General features: G+C 41.1%; 1 protein-coding gene across 1 annotated transcript in view; it reads right to left on the bottom strand.

The window, feature by feature from the left end:
* tjap1 (tight junction associated protein 1 (peripheral)) overlaps nucleotides 1–18,408 on the bottom strand; it is a 105,636-nt gene extending 87,228 nt beyond the window's left edge. Inside the window, exons 1-5 of the mRNA XM_048596620.1 lie at nucleotides 18,315–18,408; nucleotides 17,962–18,104; nucleotides 11,431–11,565; nucleotides 9,672–9,794; nucleotides 5,887–6,032 (exon numbers count right to left, since the gene is read on the bottom strand). Of these exons, the coding sequence (XP_048452577.1) occupies nucleotides 5,887–6,032; nucleotides 9,672–9,794; nucleotides 11,431–11,565; nucleotides 17,962–18,104; nucleotides 18,315–18,408 (641 nt within the window). The remainder of the gene's footprint in view (nucleotides 1–5,886; nucleotides 6,033–9,671; nucleotides 9,795–11,430; nucleotides 11,566–17,961; nucleotides 18,105–18,314) is intronic.
* Between the last annotated feature and the right edge of the window lie 884 nt (nucleotides 18,409–19,292).

The raw sequence follows: 19,292 nt of genomic DNA, 5'->3' as shown, positions 1-19,292 counted from the left end.
TGCTGCTTGGCCTGCTGTGTTCATCCAGCCCTGCACCTTGTTGTCTCGGATTCTCCAGCATCTGCAGTTCCTACTGTCTCCAAGTTGAGATTCTACTCATTGGAATTTAAAGGAATGAGAAGTAATTGCATTGAAATATGTAAGATTCTTAAGGGGCCTGACAGGGTAAACGCCGAGAGGATGTTTCCCCTCAGGAGAGTCTAGGACTGGACGGCATAGTCTCAGAATAAAGGGAGTTAATTTAAAGCAGAGATAAGGATGAATTTCTTCTGATGTTTGAGAGTCTTTGGAGCTCCTTGCTACAGAAAGCTGTGGGGCACATTCTTTATGCAGATTTAGGGCTGAGATAGATAAATTCTTAATCAGTTGGGGAATATAGAGTTACAGGGAAACGTAGATAAGCGGACACAAAATATGTTGGATCAGCCATGATCATACTGAATGGCGGAGCATGCTCAAGGGGCCAAATGACCTACTCCTGATCCAATTTCTTATGGCGTTATGGTCTTATTCTGTGTGCCAAATTTTTACTCACTTGATTAATCTACCTACATCCCTCTGTAAATTCTTTGTGTCACCCCTCACCATTTGCCGCTCCACCTATTTTTGCGTCATCCACAAAATTGGCGATAGTACACTCATTTTCTTTATCCATTCATTAATATATATTATAACTAATTGTGGCCCCAGCACTGAACTCTGTGGCACTCCACTAGTTACAGGTTGCCATCCTGAAAATGCCCCCAATCCCAACTCCCTCTCTTATATTAGTGAGCCAATCCTCTACCCATGCTAATATATACCTCCAACACCAGGGGTCTTTATCTTATTCAGTAGCCTAACATGGGGTGCATTATTAAACATCTTCTGGAAATCTAAATGTCCATAGCTTTCCCTGTATCTATCCTGCTTTCTTTGTCTTCCAACAATTCTGTTAAATTTGCCAAGCATGACAATCCATCACAAACACATTCTCTCTGATTTATTTTCTCATTTTCACACCCTCTTTACATTTCTATCTTTCCCACCATCGTTAGCAATCCCTTTTCCTTTACTATGAGAACCCTTATAATCTTTCACCCCAACAGAAAATAAACATTATTTTCAGCTCTGAAGTGGAGTCATATCAGACTTGAAATATTGACTCTGTTTCTGTCTCCACAGATGCTGCTAGTCCTACTGAGTGAGTTTCCCCAGCCCTTTACTTTTACATACACCCCTGAATTATGCTTTGTAGCAGGTTTACAATAGATTTCCCTGGATCTTGGGCTGCTCTTGTCACAAAATAGTATACATACCCGTCCTCATAGAATCCTTACAGTGTGGAAACAGGCCATTCAGCCCAACAAATCCACACCAACCCTCTGAAGAGCATCCCACTTAGGCCCATACCCCTACTCTTTTCCTGTAACCCTACATTTCCCATGGCTAACACCCCTAATTTACATATCCCTGAACACTATGGACAATTTAGCATGGCCAGTCCACCTAGCCCGCACATCTTTGGACTGGGAGAGAAAATTAGAGCGTCCCAGAGGAAACCCATGCAGATAAAGGGAGAATGTGCAAACTCCACACAGACAGTCGTCCGAGAGTAGAATTGAACCTGGGTCCTAGTGCTGTGAGGCAGCAGTGCTAACCACTGAGACACCGTGCTGCCCCTTTTAAGTATCATTTGTTTATTTCACCCAGAATGGGAATTGAACTGATACAGCTGGAATGATTCTAAACTACAGGCTGCCTATGTAGCCAATTGACCTAAAACATAGTTTTTTTTTATTGAGAACAAAGAAGAACAAAGAAAATTACAGCACAGGAACAGGTCCTTCGGCCCTGCGCTGATCCAGATCCTCTATCTAAACCTGTCGCCTATTTTCCAAGGATCTGTATCCTTCTGCTCCCTGCCCATTCATGTATCTGTCTAGATACATCTTAAATGACGCTATCGTGCCCGCCTCTACCACCTCCGCTGGCAACGCGTTCCAGGCACCCACCACCCTCTGCGTAAAGAATTTTCCACGCATATCTCCCTTAAACTTTTCCCCTCTCACCTTGAAATCGTGACCCCTAGTAATTGAGTCCCCCACTCTGGGAAAAAGCTTCTTGCTATCCACCCTGTCTATACCTCTCATGATTTTGTAGACCTCAATCAGGTCCCCCCTCAACTCCATCTTTCTAATGTAAATAATCCTAATCTACTCAACCTCTCTTCATAGCTAGCGCCCTCCGTACCAGGCAACATCCTCCTCTGCACTCTCTCCAAAGCATCCACATCCTTTTGGTGATGTGGTGACCAGAACTGTACGCAGTACAGTTTTCATTCAATGGATGAGGGCCAGCAGTTATTGCTCATCCATAATTGCCCAGAGGACAGTTAAATCTCAATGTCATTGCAGTGGGTCTGGATTCACATGCAGGCTAGACTAGGTAAGGATGCAGTTTCCTTCCCTAATGGACATTAGTGAACCAGGCATATGTCCCCATCGCTATCTTTCTTGTGAATTGTTTTATTAACTTTGATGTTGCTCATTATCTTTTGAGAAATGCGCCTTGATATGTTTTACAAATTTCTTCATGACATCCTCAGCACATTTAAAAATAAAATTAAACATTTACAACAGCATCAGTACCTTTGTCCACTGCCAGAGGATTCTGCTTGCGGGAACAAGTTTTGATATCATAGCACTGATTGAAGGAATGAAGTTTCTGGAAGATTGGAAGTATCCATTTCCAATAATTCCTATAATTTTTAAAAAAAAATTCTCAGGGTTGTAATATTTATGATTTAGTTTAGACAATTCACCAGTTAACTTTTATTTTCTTACTTATTAAGAAATTATAAGATTTCATTCAAACATCATTGTCTAAGATTCAGGTGGTAGAATTCTAGATATTAAAGACATTAGGGAATTTCAGAGTCATGTGGAAAAATAGCATTCAACCAGGTAGTCAGCAATGAGACCATTGGCCAACCACGTGCAAAGGGAAGAAATGACCTACTCTTGCTCAATATTTTGGTTGTGAAGGCTTCATATTTAAATTTTTGTGGACTTGAGTTTGAAGGATTATGGATACCTGGATTGATTATTTTCTAAAGAGATCAATGAATCATTGGACATCATTTTAACAATGCATGTCTTACTGACACATGTCTTGCAAGGTGCTTATTGACTGGAGGTACCTTTGCCTAGTTAATGACTGTCAGGGCAAGCTGTCTGCTATGGATATTGCTTGGACTGGCCAATGACCAACATGCAGAAAGAAAGAAGTTTTCCAGTTTAGCCGTTTCTGGAAAAAGCCCTTTGTTATGGGTTCAGTGCGTTACCTCAAGCCCGGGTTCAGTTACTGTTGCATGAATGTCCCATCTTACAGAATAAAAACAGAATAAAAATGCTGTAAATCAAGAACAAAAACAAAGTTGCTGGAAAAATTCAGCAGGTCAGGCAGCATCTGTGAAGGATTAGTCACTAATAGTCCCCATTAACAACTATTCACCCTCCCAGCCTCATCGTTATCAACTCTTTATCTGTACAACTGTTCTTCTCTCTCTCTCTTTCGGCTTTATTCTATTGTTTACTCCTTACCCCAACCCCTCCCTTTTTTCTGCATATAAACTGACATTTTCCCAGCCTCAATCAGTTCTGAGGAAGGATCACTGGACCCAAAACGTTAACTTTGTTTTTTCCTTCACAGATGCTGCCAGACCTGCTGAGCTTTTCCAGCAACTTTGTTCTTGATCCCATCTTATATTTTGTCAACATTTTGTGAATGACTACAGCAACCAGGAGGGTGGCAAATGTCATTCCCTTGTTCAAGAAAGGGAATAGGGTTAATCCTGGGAATTACAGATCAGTTAGATTTACTTCTGTGGTGGGCAAATTATTGGAGAGGATTCTGAGAGATAGTATTTATGATTATTTGGAAAAGCACAGTTTGATTAGAAATAGTCAGCATGGCTTTGTGAGGGGCAGGTCATGCCTCACAAGCCTTATTGAATTCTTTGAGGATGTGACAAAACACATTGATGAAGGCAGAGCAGTGGATGTGGTGTACATGGATTTTAGCAAGGCATTGATATGGTTCCCCACGGTAGGCTCATTCAGAAAGTAAGGAGGCATGGGATTCAGGAAAATTTGGCTGTCTGGATACAGAAGTGGCTGTCCAGTAGAAGACAGAGGGTGGTAGTAGATGGAAAGTATTCAGCCTGGAGCTCTGTGACCAGTGGTGTTCCGCAGGGATCTGCTCTGGGACCTCTACTCTTTGTGATCTTTATAAATGATTTAAATGAGGAAGTGGAAGGATGGGTTAGTAAGTTTGCCGGTGACACGAAGGTTGGTGGAGTTGTGGACAGTATGGAGGGCTGTTGTAGGTTGCAACGGGACATTGACAGGATGCAGAGCTGGGCAAAGAAGTGGCAGATGGAATTCAACACAGAAAATTGTGAAGTGATTCATTTTGGAAGGTCAAATTTGAATACAGAATACAGGGTTAATGGCAGAATTCTTGGCAGTGTGAAGGAACAGAGGGATCTTGGGGTCCACATCCATAGATCCCTCAAAGTTGCTACCCAAGTTGATAGGGTTGAAAAGAAGGCATATGGTGTGTTGGCTTTCATTGGCGGGGGAATTGAGTTTAAGATCCGCAAGGTTATGCTGCAGCTCTATGAAACCCTGGTTAGACCACACTTGAAATATTGTGTTCATTTCTGGTCGCCTCGTTATAGGAAGGATGTGGAAGCTTTAGAGAGGGTGCAGAGGAGATTTACCAGGATGCTGCCTCGACTGGAGGGCAGGTCTTATGAGGAAAGATTGAGGGAGGTAGGGCTTTTTCTCATTGGAGCGAAGAAGGATGAGAGTTGACTTGATAAAGGTGTACAAGATGATGAGAGGCATAGATAGAGGGTATAGCTAGAGACTTTTTCCCAGGGCGGAAATGACTTACGAGGGGGCATAATTTTAAGGTATATTGGAGGAAGGTATAGGGGAGATGTCAGAGGTAGGTTCTTTACAGAAAGTGATGGGTGTGTGGAATGAGCTGTCGGCAGTGGTAGTGGAGTCAGATACTTTAGAGACTTTAAAGCGACTCTTGGATAGGCACATGGATGATAGTGAAGTGTAGGGTATGCAGGGTAGTTTGATCTTCGTAGGATAATAGGTCAGCACAACATTGTGGGCTGAAGGGCCTGTACTGTGCTGTACTGTTCTATGTTCTATGTTCTACATAACAACTTCATGTGTTCAGCAACATGTCTTTATGTACCAGAATATCAGACTGGAAGGCCATCTCAACATCTCAAATGCTATTCTTTTTGTCTTCAAGAACTAGGACATATCAACCAAAGTATTCCTTTTTTAAAGTGAATTTCTACAGACAGAAAACGATGAATTTTTGTGTCTGCATGTTAGCGTATGTTTGTTTGAATGTAATATATTTTCATTACATAAAGTGTATTCATAGGTACTTACATTTCATTCAGTTATTTTTGTATTATAATGAATCAACAATATTTTGCTTATTAAAGATTGGTTCTGAAGAAGGGTCACTAGACTCAATACGTTACCTCTACTTTCTCTTCACAGATGCTGCTAGATCTTTAGAAATTCTCCACCAAGTTCTGTTTTTGTATTACTTAGATTAGTTGTTTTTCTAGCCATTGTCAATTTTTTTTTTACAATTTATCTTCTGTGTGACATGAAGTTAGCGTTACTGTTAACACCCCATAATATTTCTTAGATAGGTATGATATAGAATAGGTCAACAATAGTATTTGCTCTAAAATGGGAATAATTGATAGAAACAGTTGAGATTTGACTGTTACCAAAGATTTTGTCAATTGAAGCATTGGTGGGCAAGGTACAATTGAAGATTGAGAAATGCCTCTTTAACCGTTGTGGAATATCATTGCGTCCCCCTCCTGGGTGGATCATTGCAGCCATTAGTTGCACATCAACAATTTTCGTAAAGTCTCCTGGTTTATCCAAGTTGTACATTCCATGCATCTCTATCATCTGACGCACTATTTCATTCGTGATCTGATGGACAAAAACAACGTTATCACTTCAGAACTAGAAGCAGGAATAGGCGTTTCATTCCGAGCCGGCTCAGCCTTTTGATGTGATCATGACTGATCTTATTTCAGCCTCAAATCCACTTTGCCGCCTGCTCTCTATACTCCTTTAACCCAATACTAATTAAAAATCTGTTTATCTCCTCCTTCAGTTTACTCAATGTCCCAGCATCCTCTGCAATTGAGGTAATTAATTCTATGATTGGTTTCACCAAAACAGGGATTTGGGAAACATAGCACAGCCTTTTCAATAGTGAACACTCTATAAATGGAGGACTTCAGTTTGCTTCTCTATCCACAACTGGTTAGCTCAGTTAGCTGGCTGGTTTTTCATGCAAAGTGATGTCAATGGTACAGGTTCAATTCCCATACCAGGTGAAGTTACCATGAAGGTCCTGCCTCCTGAAGTTTACTCCCTACCTGAGATGTGGTGACACTGAGGTTCAACTTACCACCAGTTGTCTCTTTCTATTTAGAGAGCAAGACTATACTTTGCACTTATAGTGAGGAACAAATTAACTTATCATCAAATAATTAACTTTATCACATTTGGCATATTTTATGATTTGTGATATAATAGCAAATTCTGAATTTGAATTTTCAGCATATGATATATGAAGCTTGTGGTAGCCTGTCACAGTGTAAAGAAGTTGTGATAACTATCTGTTACCTTGCACAAATTTGCAATATTCTGTTTCTGTTTGCTTTGTGATTTTTGATTTGTTAACTCATTTAACATAACTACAGAGAATTGAGAGAGATATCTGGACCTTTATGAACAATTAACATAATGTAGCGACTCAAGCCTACATATAAAGTCTGTGTTAAGTGATCAGGTTAAAGCATTTGCAACAATTTTCAGCCAGAACTACTGAGTGGATGATCCATCTTGGCCTCCTCCAAACATCCCAAGCATCACAGTTATCAGTCTTCAGCCAATTTGGTTCTCTCCACATGATATCAAGAAATGGTTGGAAGCATTGGATACTGCAAAGGCTATGGGCCCTGACAGTATTTCAGCAGTGTGCTAAAGACTTGTGCTCCAGAACTTTCTGCACCCCTAGCCAAGCTGAACCTCTACAGCGACAACACTGGTATTTACCTGACATATGGAAAATTTGCCCAGGTATATCTTGTACACAAAATAGCCACATAGACAATTACCACCTCTCAAACTACTCTGTGAATCATCAGTAAAGTGATTGTCATCAACAGAGTTTAGGAGGCTTTCACAAATAACTCATCCCTGACTCCCCAATGTCTGTCCATCACCTATAATAAAATGTAATAGAATATACCCCACTTGCTTGGATGAATGCAGCTCCGACAAGATTCAAGAAGCTTGACACCATCCAGGACAAAGCAGCTCACTTGATTGGCATCACATCCACAAACATCAACTCCGTCTACCATCAGCGCACAGTAGCAGCAATGTGTACCATCTGCAAAATGCACTGCAGTAATTCACCAAAATTCCTTAGGCAGTACCTTCCAAGTACTTGACCATTCCCATCTACAAGAACTATGGGGACACTACCATCTCAGGTTCTCCTTCAAGCCACTCAACATTCTGACTTGGAAATATATTGCCATTCCTTCAGTGACATTGGGTCAAATTCCTGGAATTCCCTCCATAACAGCATGTGTGTCTACCTACAGCATATGGACCTCAGCAGTTCAAGAAGGCAACTCATCATCATGTTATCAATGACAACAAATGATCGGGAGTAAATGCTGACCCAGCCAGTGATGATCACATCCCGTGAGTAAACAAAACATAAAAATGTGTGATACCAAGGTGTAGAGCTGGATGAACACAGCAGGCCAAGCAGCATCAGAGGAGCAGGAAGGTTGACATTTCAGGCCTAGACCCTTCTTCAGAAAAATTTTCTGAAGAAGGGTCTAGGCCCAAAACATCAGATTTGCTGCTCCTCTGATGCTGCTTGGCCTGCTGTGTTCATCCAGCTCTACACCTTGGTATCTCAGATTCTCCAGCATCTGCAGTTCCTACCATCCATAAAAATGTGTGGCTATTTAGATTCCGATTGTATTCCATACAGTGTTGAATGAATGACTGACTGACTCACTAACTGACTAGTTGCTTGCAAATAGACAACTGTCTGGATAGAGTAAGGTGAAGACTTTTAATGCTAGACTGTCACAAGTTATAAAGTCCTCTTGCTGTATTATACATTAAATGTATAAATTTCCACACTTAGAATTTCCAAAGTATAACAGGTAAAGTTGCCATAGTCTTACCAGGCAATAAGCCTGCTGTCTCATTACAGAGAGAGGCAACTGGTGGTCGTTTAACTTGAGGATCATCACAGCTTGGGTGAGGATTCAGGTTGAGAAGAAGAATCCTTCATAGTAGCCTCAGAAATTGAACCCACCCTGCTGCTCTCACTCTGCATTACCAACCAGCTGTCTAGCCAACTGACCTAAACTGACACCAATAGATGTACAGTAACACATTAGTAAATTTTCTAAATTTGAACATTGCTGACTTGTGTTTTATTACCCTAGTGACAACATGTGTATATAGTCAATGACATTCAGGACACAAGGAAAACCCATACTGTTGCACATCCCAAAGTGTTCTCGCATTGACTGCGAAGTTTATAGATAGCATGACAAACGCTCAGCCTAAGCAAGCAGAATATCGGTAGACATTTTAATATAGCTGTGGACAACACGCTAGAAAATGCTACCATCATTTTATGTAAGAAATTAAAAGGATACAATGGCAAAGGGCTAACAAGGTGTAGAGCTGGATGAACACAGCAGGCCAAGCAGCATCATAGGAGCAGGAAGGCTGGTCTAGGCCCTTCAGCATCTGCAGTTCCTACTATCTCTGATACAATGGCAAAGGGCTACAGTCTTTCGCAGCCACAAGCTTGAAACACTGGTCTGACCGTTGGTTATGTCTTGCTTTAGTCAAAAACAATAATGTTTTGGAAGCTATAATTGACATCACAACTGCAAATGCAACACAGCCAGAGAACAAAGATCAATACAGCACAGGAACAGACCATTCGGTCCTCAAAGCCTGCACCAACACATTTTGCCCTTCTATACTAAAACTGTCTTCATTTGCAGGAACAATATCCCTTTTTTCCCTTCATATTCATGTATTTGTCCAGGTGTTCTCTGAATGCTGCTATTGTGTCTGCTTCCACCACCTCCTCTGGCAACGTGTTCCAGGCACTCACCACTCTGTGTGAAAACATCGTTTTGCATATCTCTTTTAAACTTCCCCTCTCGCACCTTGAACCTGTGTTTCCTAGTAATTGACCCTTCCACCCTGTGAAAAAGCCTCATCTTTTCCACTGTATCCATGCCATTCACAATCTTATGAACTTCTATTAGGTTGCCCCTCAACCTCCTGTGTTCCAGTGAAAACAAACCCAGTCTATCCAACATTTCTTCATAGCTAAAATCCCCCAAATCGAGCAACATCCTGGTAAACCTTCTCTGTACCAATATATGCAAATATCACTAAAATTGAAAGTTTACTTAAGGTCAGGAAAACACCTTTGAGACAGGTTGACAGCTGTAAGACCACCAGTGGATAAGTTTAAGCAGATATACTTAAGTATTTTACCTGATCTCCCCACTCATTAATAACAGGCATGTTGATATCATCAACAAATATTGTCATTTTCCGTCCACTTGGAGGTCCATATGTGCTCCCCACACGTTTTTCCACATAACTTTCAACTGTTCGCTGCAAAGATAACAAGCATACTTACACAAAGCAATTGCTCTACTCAATTATATCACAGTAACCTGTGAGCTTTGCTTTCAAATTCTGGCTGCTCCACAGTCCTGAGAAAATATCTAATTGCGACGAATTTTAAAGTGCTACCCCATCATACTACATGTGCATTCCAACAAATTAAACTGTCTTGCCTTCATTTGGTTTTTGCTGTACTCTGCAGTCTGGCACTGTGATGGAGGTATTAGAGTCATAAAGTCATAGAGCTGTATGGCATGAAAACAGACCCTTCAGTCCAGCTCATCCATGCCAACCAGATATTTTAAATTAATCTAGTCACATTTACCAGCATTTGGCCCATATCCCTCTAAACCCTTCCTATTCATATATCCATCCTGATATCTTTTACATGCTGTAATTGTACCAGCCTCCACCACATCTTCTGGCAGTTCATTCCATACACACACCACTCTTGGTGTGAAAAAGTTGTCCCTTAGGTCCCTTTTACATCTTTCTCCTCTCACCTTAAACCTAGCCCTCTAGTTTGGCGGCAGCATTCAGGGGCTCTCCTTGTGCAAACTAGGAATGAATAAAAAAAAACAGGTTGGCTTATCTTGTCCAAGTGTCGAATAGTAAAAAAAAAAATTTGAAAGCCATCAACACAAAATTAGAAAGTACCTTTACTGGAATAAAACAGCCCAAGGCCTCTCACAGTAACATTACAAAACAAAGTATGATTCCCAAATTATATAAGAAGATGTTAGATCAGATGACAAAACTCTTGGTGAACACCACTGCCATACACAGGAACATAGACTCATGGCCAAGTGACGTTACAAGACTTGTCTGCATATGAGATGGGCAGCTATTTTATTGGGAGGAATTTCAGCGTTAATAAACAGGACCAAGCTGATGTTCACAGAAATATGGATAAAATTGCAGTTAAAGGAAGAAAGAAATATGAATTTGTTAAAGAATATTTTAAATACTCTGTTTGGCCATGGAGAATTAATAATCCAGAACCACAGGATAATGTTCAGGTGGCATGTATTCAAATCCTACCACAGCACTGGGTAAAATCTGAATTCAATAAAATAAAATCTGGAATAAAAAAATTTAGCCTAATGACAGCCATCAACTCATTGTTGTTTGTCGTAAAAACCCATCTGATTCACTAGTATCCTTTTAGGAAGGAAAGCTGCCATCCTTTTCTGGTCTGGCCTACATATGGCTCCAGACCATAGCAATGTGGTTGACTCTGAACTGCCCTCTGGGCATTCAAGAATTGGGAATAAATACTGGCTAGCTAGTGATACCCGCATCCCATCAAGAAATAAGCATTTCTGAAAAAGTCATACTAGACCGGAAACAATAATTCTGTTTCTCTCTCCACAGATGCTGCCAGATCTGCTGAGCTGCTCTAGCACTTTCTGTGTTATTTTAGATTTCCAGAGTATTTTTTTTTATTTTGCTTTAATTTGAATGAGGCTACTGATGTTGAAATTCTGCTGCATTGGTAAAACTATCAGCACAAGTATAGTCCATGGGTTCAAACAGCCTTAAATTGAAACAAGATGATAACTTCTATCAGATATTAGACCCGTTAAATTTATTTGTAGCTCATGTGCATAAATGTGTATATTACCTGGAACATATAGGGTTCTGTGGCAGAAGAGAAATTCAAACTCTTGGACAAGTGTACTTCTGGATCATATCTCTTCAGATAGCCTTTAATCATGACTGTTTTTGCTGTTCCCTGTTCTCCAGTCAGAAGAACCGCCTGTCATGATATCAGAAAATGTACTTTTTTAATATATAGAGAGTATTTTATACCCACTAAACAATAAGAAGCATTGTTCAGTTGACACAGTGTGGAGCTGGAAGAACACAGCAGGTCAGGCAGAATCAGCAGAGCAGGAAAGTCAACTTTTCGGGTCTGGACACATCTTCTGAAGAAGAGTCCTGGCCCTACTCCTCTGATGCTGCCTGAACTGCTTTGTTCCTCCAACTCCACACTGTGTTGACTCTGACTCCAGCATCTGTAGTTCTTGCTATCTCCGTTGTTCAGTTAACATTTTTTTTTAAATTGTTGTAAAACTACTTTTTTAAGAATTGATATTCAGTACTTAGAAAAGTAAAAATAAAAATGGTTTTCTGCAAAGCTAAGGTAAATGAATAAAGCTGTGTTTCTCTGACCAGCTGAATTAATAAAATAGCATATGAACAAAATTATGATAAAGTAAACTAAACTAAAATACCCCAATCCACAGAAGTAGGAGCAGCAGTATGCTATTTATTCCCACCAGCTTGCTCCGCCAATTAATAAGGTCATGTCTGATGTCATGCGGCCTCAAAACTCTCAATGCCCTTGATTTGAAACCTTTTAGCCTAGCCTTAAATATATTGAACGACTGAAGCTGTTTTGTTGTATTGGGAAGATAATTCCAATCTAAAAGAAAAAGGCTTTCCTCATCAATGGAAGACCACTAATTTTAAACCATTCGTCCAGGTTCGACGTTCTTCTGTGAGAGAAAGCATCAAGACCCACAAAATATTATTTATTTCCCTAAGTACATCTCTCATTTTTCTAAATTCAAATGAGTATGTACGCAACCCACTTAACCTTTCATCAAAAGATAACTCCTTCATGCTCAGAGTGAACCTAGTGAATCTTCTTTGAACTGTACCAAAAACAGAAAAACACTGGATGTCACAGTGGATCAGACAGCACCCATGGAGAGAGAGCAATGTAACATTTCAAGTCTAGATAACACATTCAGACTCGAAACATTAGTTTGCTCTGTCTCCGTGGATGCTGCCTGACACACTGTGATTTCCAGCCTTTTTTGTTTTCAGTACAGATTCCAGCATCTGCAGTAACTTGCTCTTTCTTTGAACTGTCTCTCTTGCAAAAATAACTCTCCAAAGTAGGTTGCCAAAACTTTATGCATATTCAAGGTATGGGATTGGGCACACTGCTTGCAGAAGCAGCTCAGAATGCCAAATGGGTTGGTTAAAAGACCTCAGTACTCAGGGATTGTGTTCCAGTTGTGCAGTTAATAATTAAACTCTCTAAATCTCACTCCTCCCACTATTTAAAAAGGGAGAAAGAGAAAAAGTAAAGAATTACAGACCAGTTAGCCTAACCTCGGTAGTGGGGAAAATGCTAGAGTCTATAATACAAGATGTGCTCCCACAGCATTTGGAATGCATTAACAGGACTGAACAAAGACAGCATAGGTTTATGAAAGAAAAATCATGCGTACTAAATGTACCGCAGTTTTTTCAGGATGTTGAATAGTTAAGAGAAAACCATTGGATGTGTACTGGATTTTTAGATGGCTTTTGAAGAGGTGTCTCAATAAAAGGTTCGTGGGCAAACTTAGCATACAAGCAGGCAGTGACACTGGGGCACTGTAATAGATCAGTGCTTGGGCCCCAGCTATTCATGCCAGATACAAATTATGTGGCTGAGGGAACCAAGTGCAACATTTCCAGGTTTACTGACAACACAAAATTGGGCAGAAATGTGAGCTGTGAGGAGGATGCAAGGAGGCTTCAAGGTAATTGAGACAAGTTGAATGAGTTGGCAAACACATGCAGATACGGTACAACATAGCTAAATGTGAAGCTAAATGCTTTGGCATGAAAAACAGAACAAAGAGTCTTTTTTTAATGATAATATATTGTGTAGTGTAGATTTACAAATGGATTTACAAGCAACTTGGAAGGCAAATAGGATTTAAGTTCTGAAGTGTGGATGTTTTACTACAGCTATACAGGACCTTCATGAGACCATATGTCAAGTATTGCAGGCAGTTTTGGTCTTCCTACCTAAGAAAGGAAATACTTGCCATAGGGGGAGTGCAGTGGAGGTTCACTGGGCTGATACCAGGCATGGCAGGTTATCCTCTGAGGACTGATTGTTTAGCTGGGCCTCTATTCACGGGATTTTAGAACGATGAGAAGGGACCTGATTGAAAAGTATAAAATTCTAACAGAGCTGGACAGACTAGTTGCAGGGAGGATGTTTTTCCTAGTTGGGGAGTCTAGAACTGAGGACACAGTCTCAGGATATCAGCTAGACCATCCAGCATGAGATGAGAAAAATTCTCTCCCCTCTTCCACCCTTTCCCATGTTCTTGTGGTAATTGCATCATATCAACCTAGTCCTTCGTACCTTCCATGCCAATCAATAATGCTAAAAAGGGAGAATTATTGGCATTCTATCTGAATACACAAATGTAGATAAATAGATACAATTTAATTGGTATTACAGAAAGATCGTTATAGGTGAGCAAGATTGAGAAATGATTACCTAAGGATATTCTATATTTAGGAGGCAACAGGAAAAAGTAAATAGCAGTGGGTAGCATCCTAATAAGTAAATACTTCATTATATTTGTGAGAGTGGATCTTTCTTAAAATCCCTATAGTGTGGAAACAGGCCCAACAAGTTCACATCGACCCTCAGAGCATCCCACCCAGACCCATCCCCACATAAACCACCTAATCTACACATCCCTGAACACTATTGGTAATTTAGCATGGCCAATCCACCTAGCCTGCACATCTTTGGTCTGTGGGGGGAATCTGGAGCACTTGGGGGAAACCCATGCAGACACGGGGAGAGTGTGCAAACTCCACACAGACAGTCACCTGAGGTCGGAATTGAACTTGGGCCCGTAGCACTGTGAGGCAGCAGTGATAACCACTGAGCCACCGTGCCATCCCAAACCCAGGATTTCCTGTTTATAAGGCAGGTGATTTAACCAATGAAGCCACGGCACGACACAGTGGGGGCTTGTCCAGGATCTAAACCCGGGACCTCTCGCATACCTATGCTATATAATCCACAAAGTGAGAAACATACCCTTATCTCTGATTGGAAAATCTAGACATAGAAGCAGTTTGGGCAGAACTGAGAAATAGTAAGGGAAAGTGAACATTGGAGTTGTTTGTAGAACACAAGCTAAAGTACTAATGTTGTGCATGCTATAAATCAGGAAATTAGAGATATATGCAGCATGGGTAATACAGTAATAGTAGATTATTTTAAATTGTCTATAGACTGGGTTAACCAAGTCAGCATTAAAACTGTGGACAATGAATTCTTGTGACGTATACAAGATCAGATTCTGGAACAATATATCCAAGAGACCATGAAGGTTCAGATTATTTTAAATTTGGTGTTATATAATGGAAAAGGAATCATAAATAACCCTGCTGTGAAGGAGTCTTTGGGAAATAGTGACCATAAAATGATTGATTTTTACATTATTTGAATATGCCTTACTGCCTTCTGAAACTTGGGCCTTAAGCCTTTTTCTCTTGCAGTTATCAGAACATTTTCAAGAATAGAAGTTCAAGGGGGACATGTATTTCATCAGAGGACAGTGCTGATTGTTTGGCAAGTGGCCTTTAATTGGTAGAAGCATTGCATACACCCATGTATACAGCCATCAATGCAGATCGACAGTGAACTGCATTGTTAAATTTTAAACCAGAAAGCTTAACTCTGATAAATCAGGGAATTACCATGGGAAATTAACCAGTGAATGGCTGTCACCTATTTTATTAAGCTGAAACATTTACAGTGTGTGTTTATGTTCTTCCTATCTGTAAAGAACAGAACCCTCTGTATTAATACATGTAGTTTCCAGTGCGTGTAAATGTGCCACAAAGTCAGCCCAAATGATAATCATAAATTGGTTCTTAGTATAATTCCTCAGACATCAAGAATATCCAGCATATGTTGTCCAATTGCAGGCTCACATCTAATGTTAAACAGTGTGTTGTGATTTTTGCAAACATTGGGTGGTTGGGTGCAGTTAATACTTTGCTTGTTGTGGACAGCTGAAGAGACACGCTGTTCAATACAATCAGCCAATCTTTGTGACATACGAACTCCACACCTGGCATCACGCTGACACTGAAATTCATATACCACATTATTCATTTGTGTGATAGGCAGAATGTTTTTTTGCCTTGACAATAAGGCCATAAGACAGTAACAGAAGTAGGCCACTCAGCTCATCAAGTCTGTTCTGCCATTCAATAAGATCATAGCAGATCTGATAATTGTCAACTCCACTTTCCTGTCTTTTCCCCATTCGTCTTGATTCCCTTACTGATTAAAAATCATCTCAGCCTTGAATATACTTAAAACACAGCCTCAACAGCCCTCTGTGACAAAGCATTCCACAGATCCACTACACTTTGAGAGAAGGAATTCCTCCTCATTTCCGTCTTAAATAGGAGAGACCTTTATTTGAGATTATTCCCTCTGGACTCTCTGACAAGGGGGCACAACCATCTATACTATTATTTTTTTCTTCACTCACAAGACATGGGTGTCACTGGCCAGCATTTATTGCCCCTCCCTAGTTGCCCAGAGGGCTGTTAAGAGCCAAACATATCGACAAAGAATCTTGTATATTTCAATAAAGTCACCTCTCATTCTTCTATATTCAACAAGTAGAAACCCAATCTACTCAATCTCTCCTCATAAGACATTTCCTCCATACCTGGTATCAGCTGGGGCCCAAGCACTGATCCTTTACAGTACACCACCACTCATAGCCTGCTTGTACTTTAAGTTTGCCCACTAACATCTTATAAGGGACCTTATCAAAAGCCATCTGAAAATCCATCTTTGCTTAAATAATGGACCCAAACCTGTTTACAGTATTGCAGCTATGGTCTGAATAGTGCCTGTATAGTTTTAGCAAAAGCTTCATATTTTATACTCCATTCCCTTTGAAATAAAAGCCACCATTCCATTTGTCTTAGAGATAGTGTTGCAGTGGGAGAGAGATCCACTGAGGTCTTCCCAGAGGGAGGAGGGTAACTTCTTCAAGGTACTCATTCCATTTGTCTTCCCTATTACTAACTGAACTTGAAAACTATTTTTTTTGTGATTATGGACGAGGTCTCCAAATCCCTCTGTACCACAGCTTTTTGCATTTAAATAATATGTTGCATCTTGTTTGTGGCTAACATCAAGTTAAAGTCACCATAGTCTCAGAGGACCACAGGACTGCTGTCTCATTATAGAGATGGCTGTCAGTGAGTTTAACCTGAGGGTCACCACTGCCTCAGGCAAGGGGTGAAGGTGAGTAGTCAGGGCCTTCACAGTGACATCAGCTAGCATGAGAATTGAATCCACACAGTTGGTGTCACTCTGCGTTGCAAACTTGCCATCCAGCCAACTGAGATAACCGATCCCCAGTAGTTCCATCGATATTGGTCAGCTGCAGCATGAAACAATTAGGCTCACTTGTTGGCCAAACCTTTGAGATTTCTGACTCTTCCAGGGTAATCCAAGGTAGACTGAGCACTTTTCAGGTCCAAAATGACTACTTTAGAGTTATCATTAGTTTACGTAATGTACAGTGAGAAATTATCTGATCAGGGTAACCATTATACTGCAGAATAGTTTTGCTGAGCCCGATTTTAGCATCAAAGTTCCACAATGAAAAAATGTTTCCGGTCTTACTTATAAAGTTTTAAGGGACGGGAGAAAGGGAACTGAACATTGTCATTTATTTAGTATTGAGTTGTCGGCAAGAAGTAAAGATATGAGCAGAGTATATGTCAGAAATATTCCTACCCTGACAATCTATTTAGGAGTTGAACTTTTCCCTGCGCTGTAGAATATATCCTGAATACTAACTGACATGCTCTGTGGTTTATGCACTGTCTTCTGAGTTTCCTACTCTGTGGAGAGATGACGCCAATCTTTATGACCGCCAACGAGACTAGCACTTCCTAACACACTTTCAGGCACAATCAAATATCTGGGATATGTTAAACTGTTATACCGACAAAACAATGAAGCTCTTTACGGGCGACACGGTGGCACAGTGGTTAGCACTGCTGCCTAACAGTGCCAGGGATGTGGGTTCGATTCCAGCCTCAGGCGACTGTCTGTGTGGAGTTTGCACATTCTCCCCGTGTCTGCGTGGGTTTTCTCCGGGTGCTCCGGTTTCCTCCCACAGTCCAAAGATAGGCAGATTGGCCATGCTAAATTGCCCGTAGTGTTCAGGGAGGTGGTGGGTCATGGGGGGATGGATCTGGGTGGGATGCTCTGAGGTTCGGTGTGGACTTGTTGGGCCGAAGGGCCTGTTTCCACACTGTAGGGATTCTAATTCTAACTCTTATATTCAGCACTTACCCTGTTTTGTTTAGCTATGATGTTCAGCAGAAAGTTGGTCCTGACATTGTCAACATTTGGCACAAGGATTGATGTATAGTCTGGCTCACTGTCAGGTGGGTATGAATACTCCTGGACCCAGATTTTCCAGTTCTCCCATTCACCTGAATCAAAAAGCAAACACAGAAGCTTAATTTTTGCATACGAAAGGTTGAGTGCTGTTCAGTCCCAACTTTGAATCATCTCTGGTTATTATCAAAAAAATTCATCCTACTCCAAGCCCAGTGAAAAAAATTTCATTTTTTGTTAGCTCCATCACCTCGATAGCTTCCAGTTTCTGGGTCATGACCATTTTCATTACATGAAGGACATACAATATGTTGATAAAACCATTCCCCACAGGGTTTCTGCTCCTTTCATAAGCAGAGGTCCAAACAGTCCATGTCCATCACCTTCCTCTGTCTGCATAGCCGAACTTCTTCTTATATTAAACAACTTCCCTTTCAAACTTCCCTCCAAATAAAAGGCACTGTGATGAGTATCTGCCTGTTCATTATTAAATATTTTTATGGTTTTTTTTAATTGTAACTATGCTGCACATTACATTTAATCAAAAGACCAAAGCCCATATCACGATCAGCCTCTTTTGACTCCCCCTGTATCTCCTCTTCCTTTCTCTCTTCAGCAGCAACAGGAGCAGCAATGGAAACAGCGGCCAAAAAGGCTCAACAGTTATTTGAGATAACAAGGTGTAGAGCTGGATGAACACAGCAGGCCAAGCAGCATCAGAGGAGCAGGAAAGCTGACATTTTGTGTCTAGACCCTTCTTCAGAAATGGGGGAGGGGAAGGGGGTTCTGAAATAAATAGGGAGAGAGGGGGAGTTGGATAGAAGATGGATAGAGGAGAAGATAGGTGGAGAGGAGACAGACAGGTCAAAGAGGCGGGGATGGAGCCAGTAAAGGTGAGTGTAGGTGGGGAGGTAGGGAGGGGATAGGTCAGTTCAGGGAGGACGGACAGGTCAAGGGGGCGGGATGAGGCTAGTAGGTAGGAGATGGGGGTGGGGTTTGAGGTGGGAGGAGGGGATAGGTGGGAGGAAGGACAGGTTAGGGAGGCAGGGACGAGCTGGACTGGTTTTGGGATGCGGTAGGGGGAGGGGAGATTTTGAAGCTTGTGAAGTCCACATTGATACCATTGGGAATATGAGGTGCTGTTCCTGCAACCTTCGGGTGGCATCGTTGTGGCAATGCAGGAGGCCCAGGATGGACATGTTGTCTGAGGAATGGGAGGAGGAGTTAAAATGGTTCGTGACTGGGAGGTGCAGTTGTTTATTGCGAACCGAGCGTAGGTGTTC

Source organism: Rhincodon typus, chromosome 5, assembly GCF_021869965.1.
Source record: "Rhincodon typus isolate 14 chromosome 5, sRhiTyp1.1, whole genome shotgun sequence".
In the NCBI taxonomy this organism is placed as follows: domain Eukaryota; kingdom Metazoa; phylum Chordata; class Chondrichthyes; order Orectolobiformes; family Rhincodontidae; genus Rhincodon; species Rhincodon typus.
This window is presented reverse-complemented; position numbering and strand designations above follow the sequence as displayed.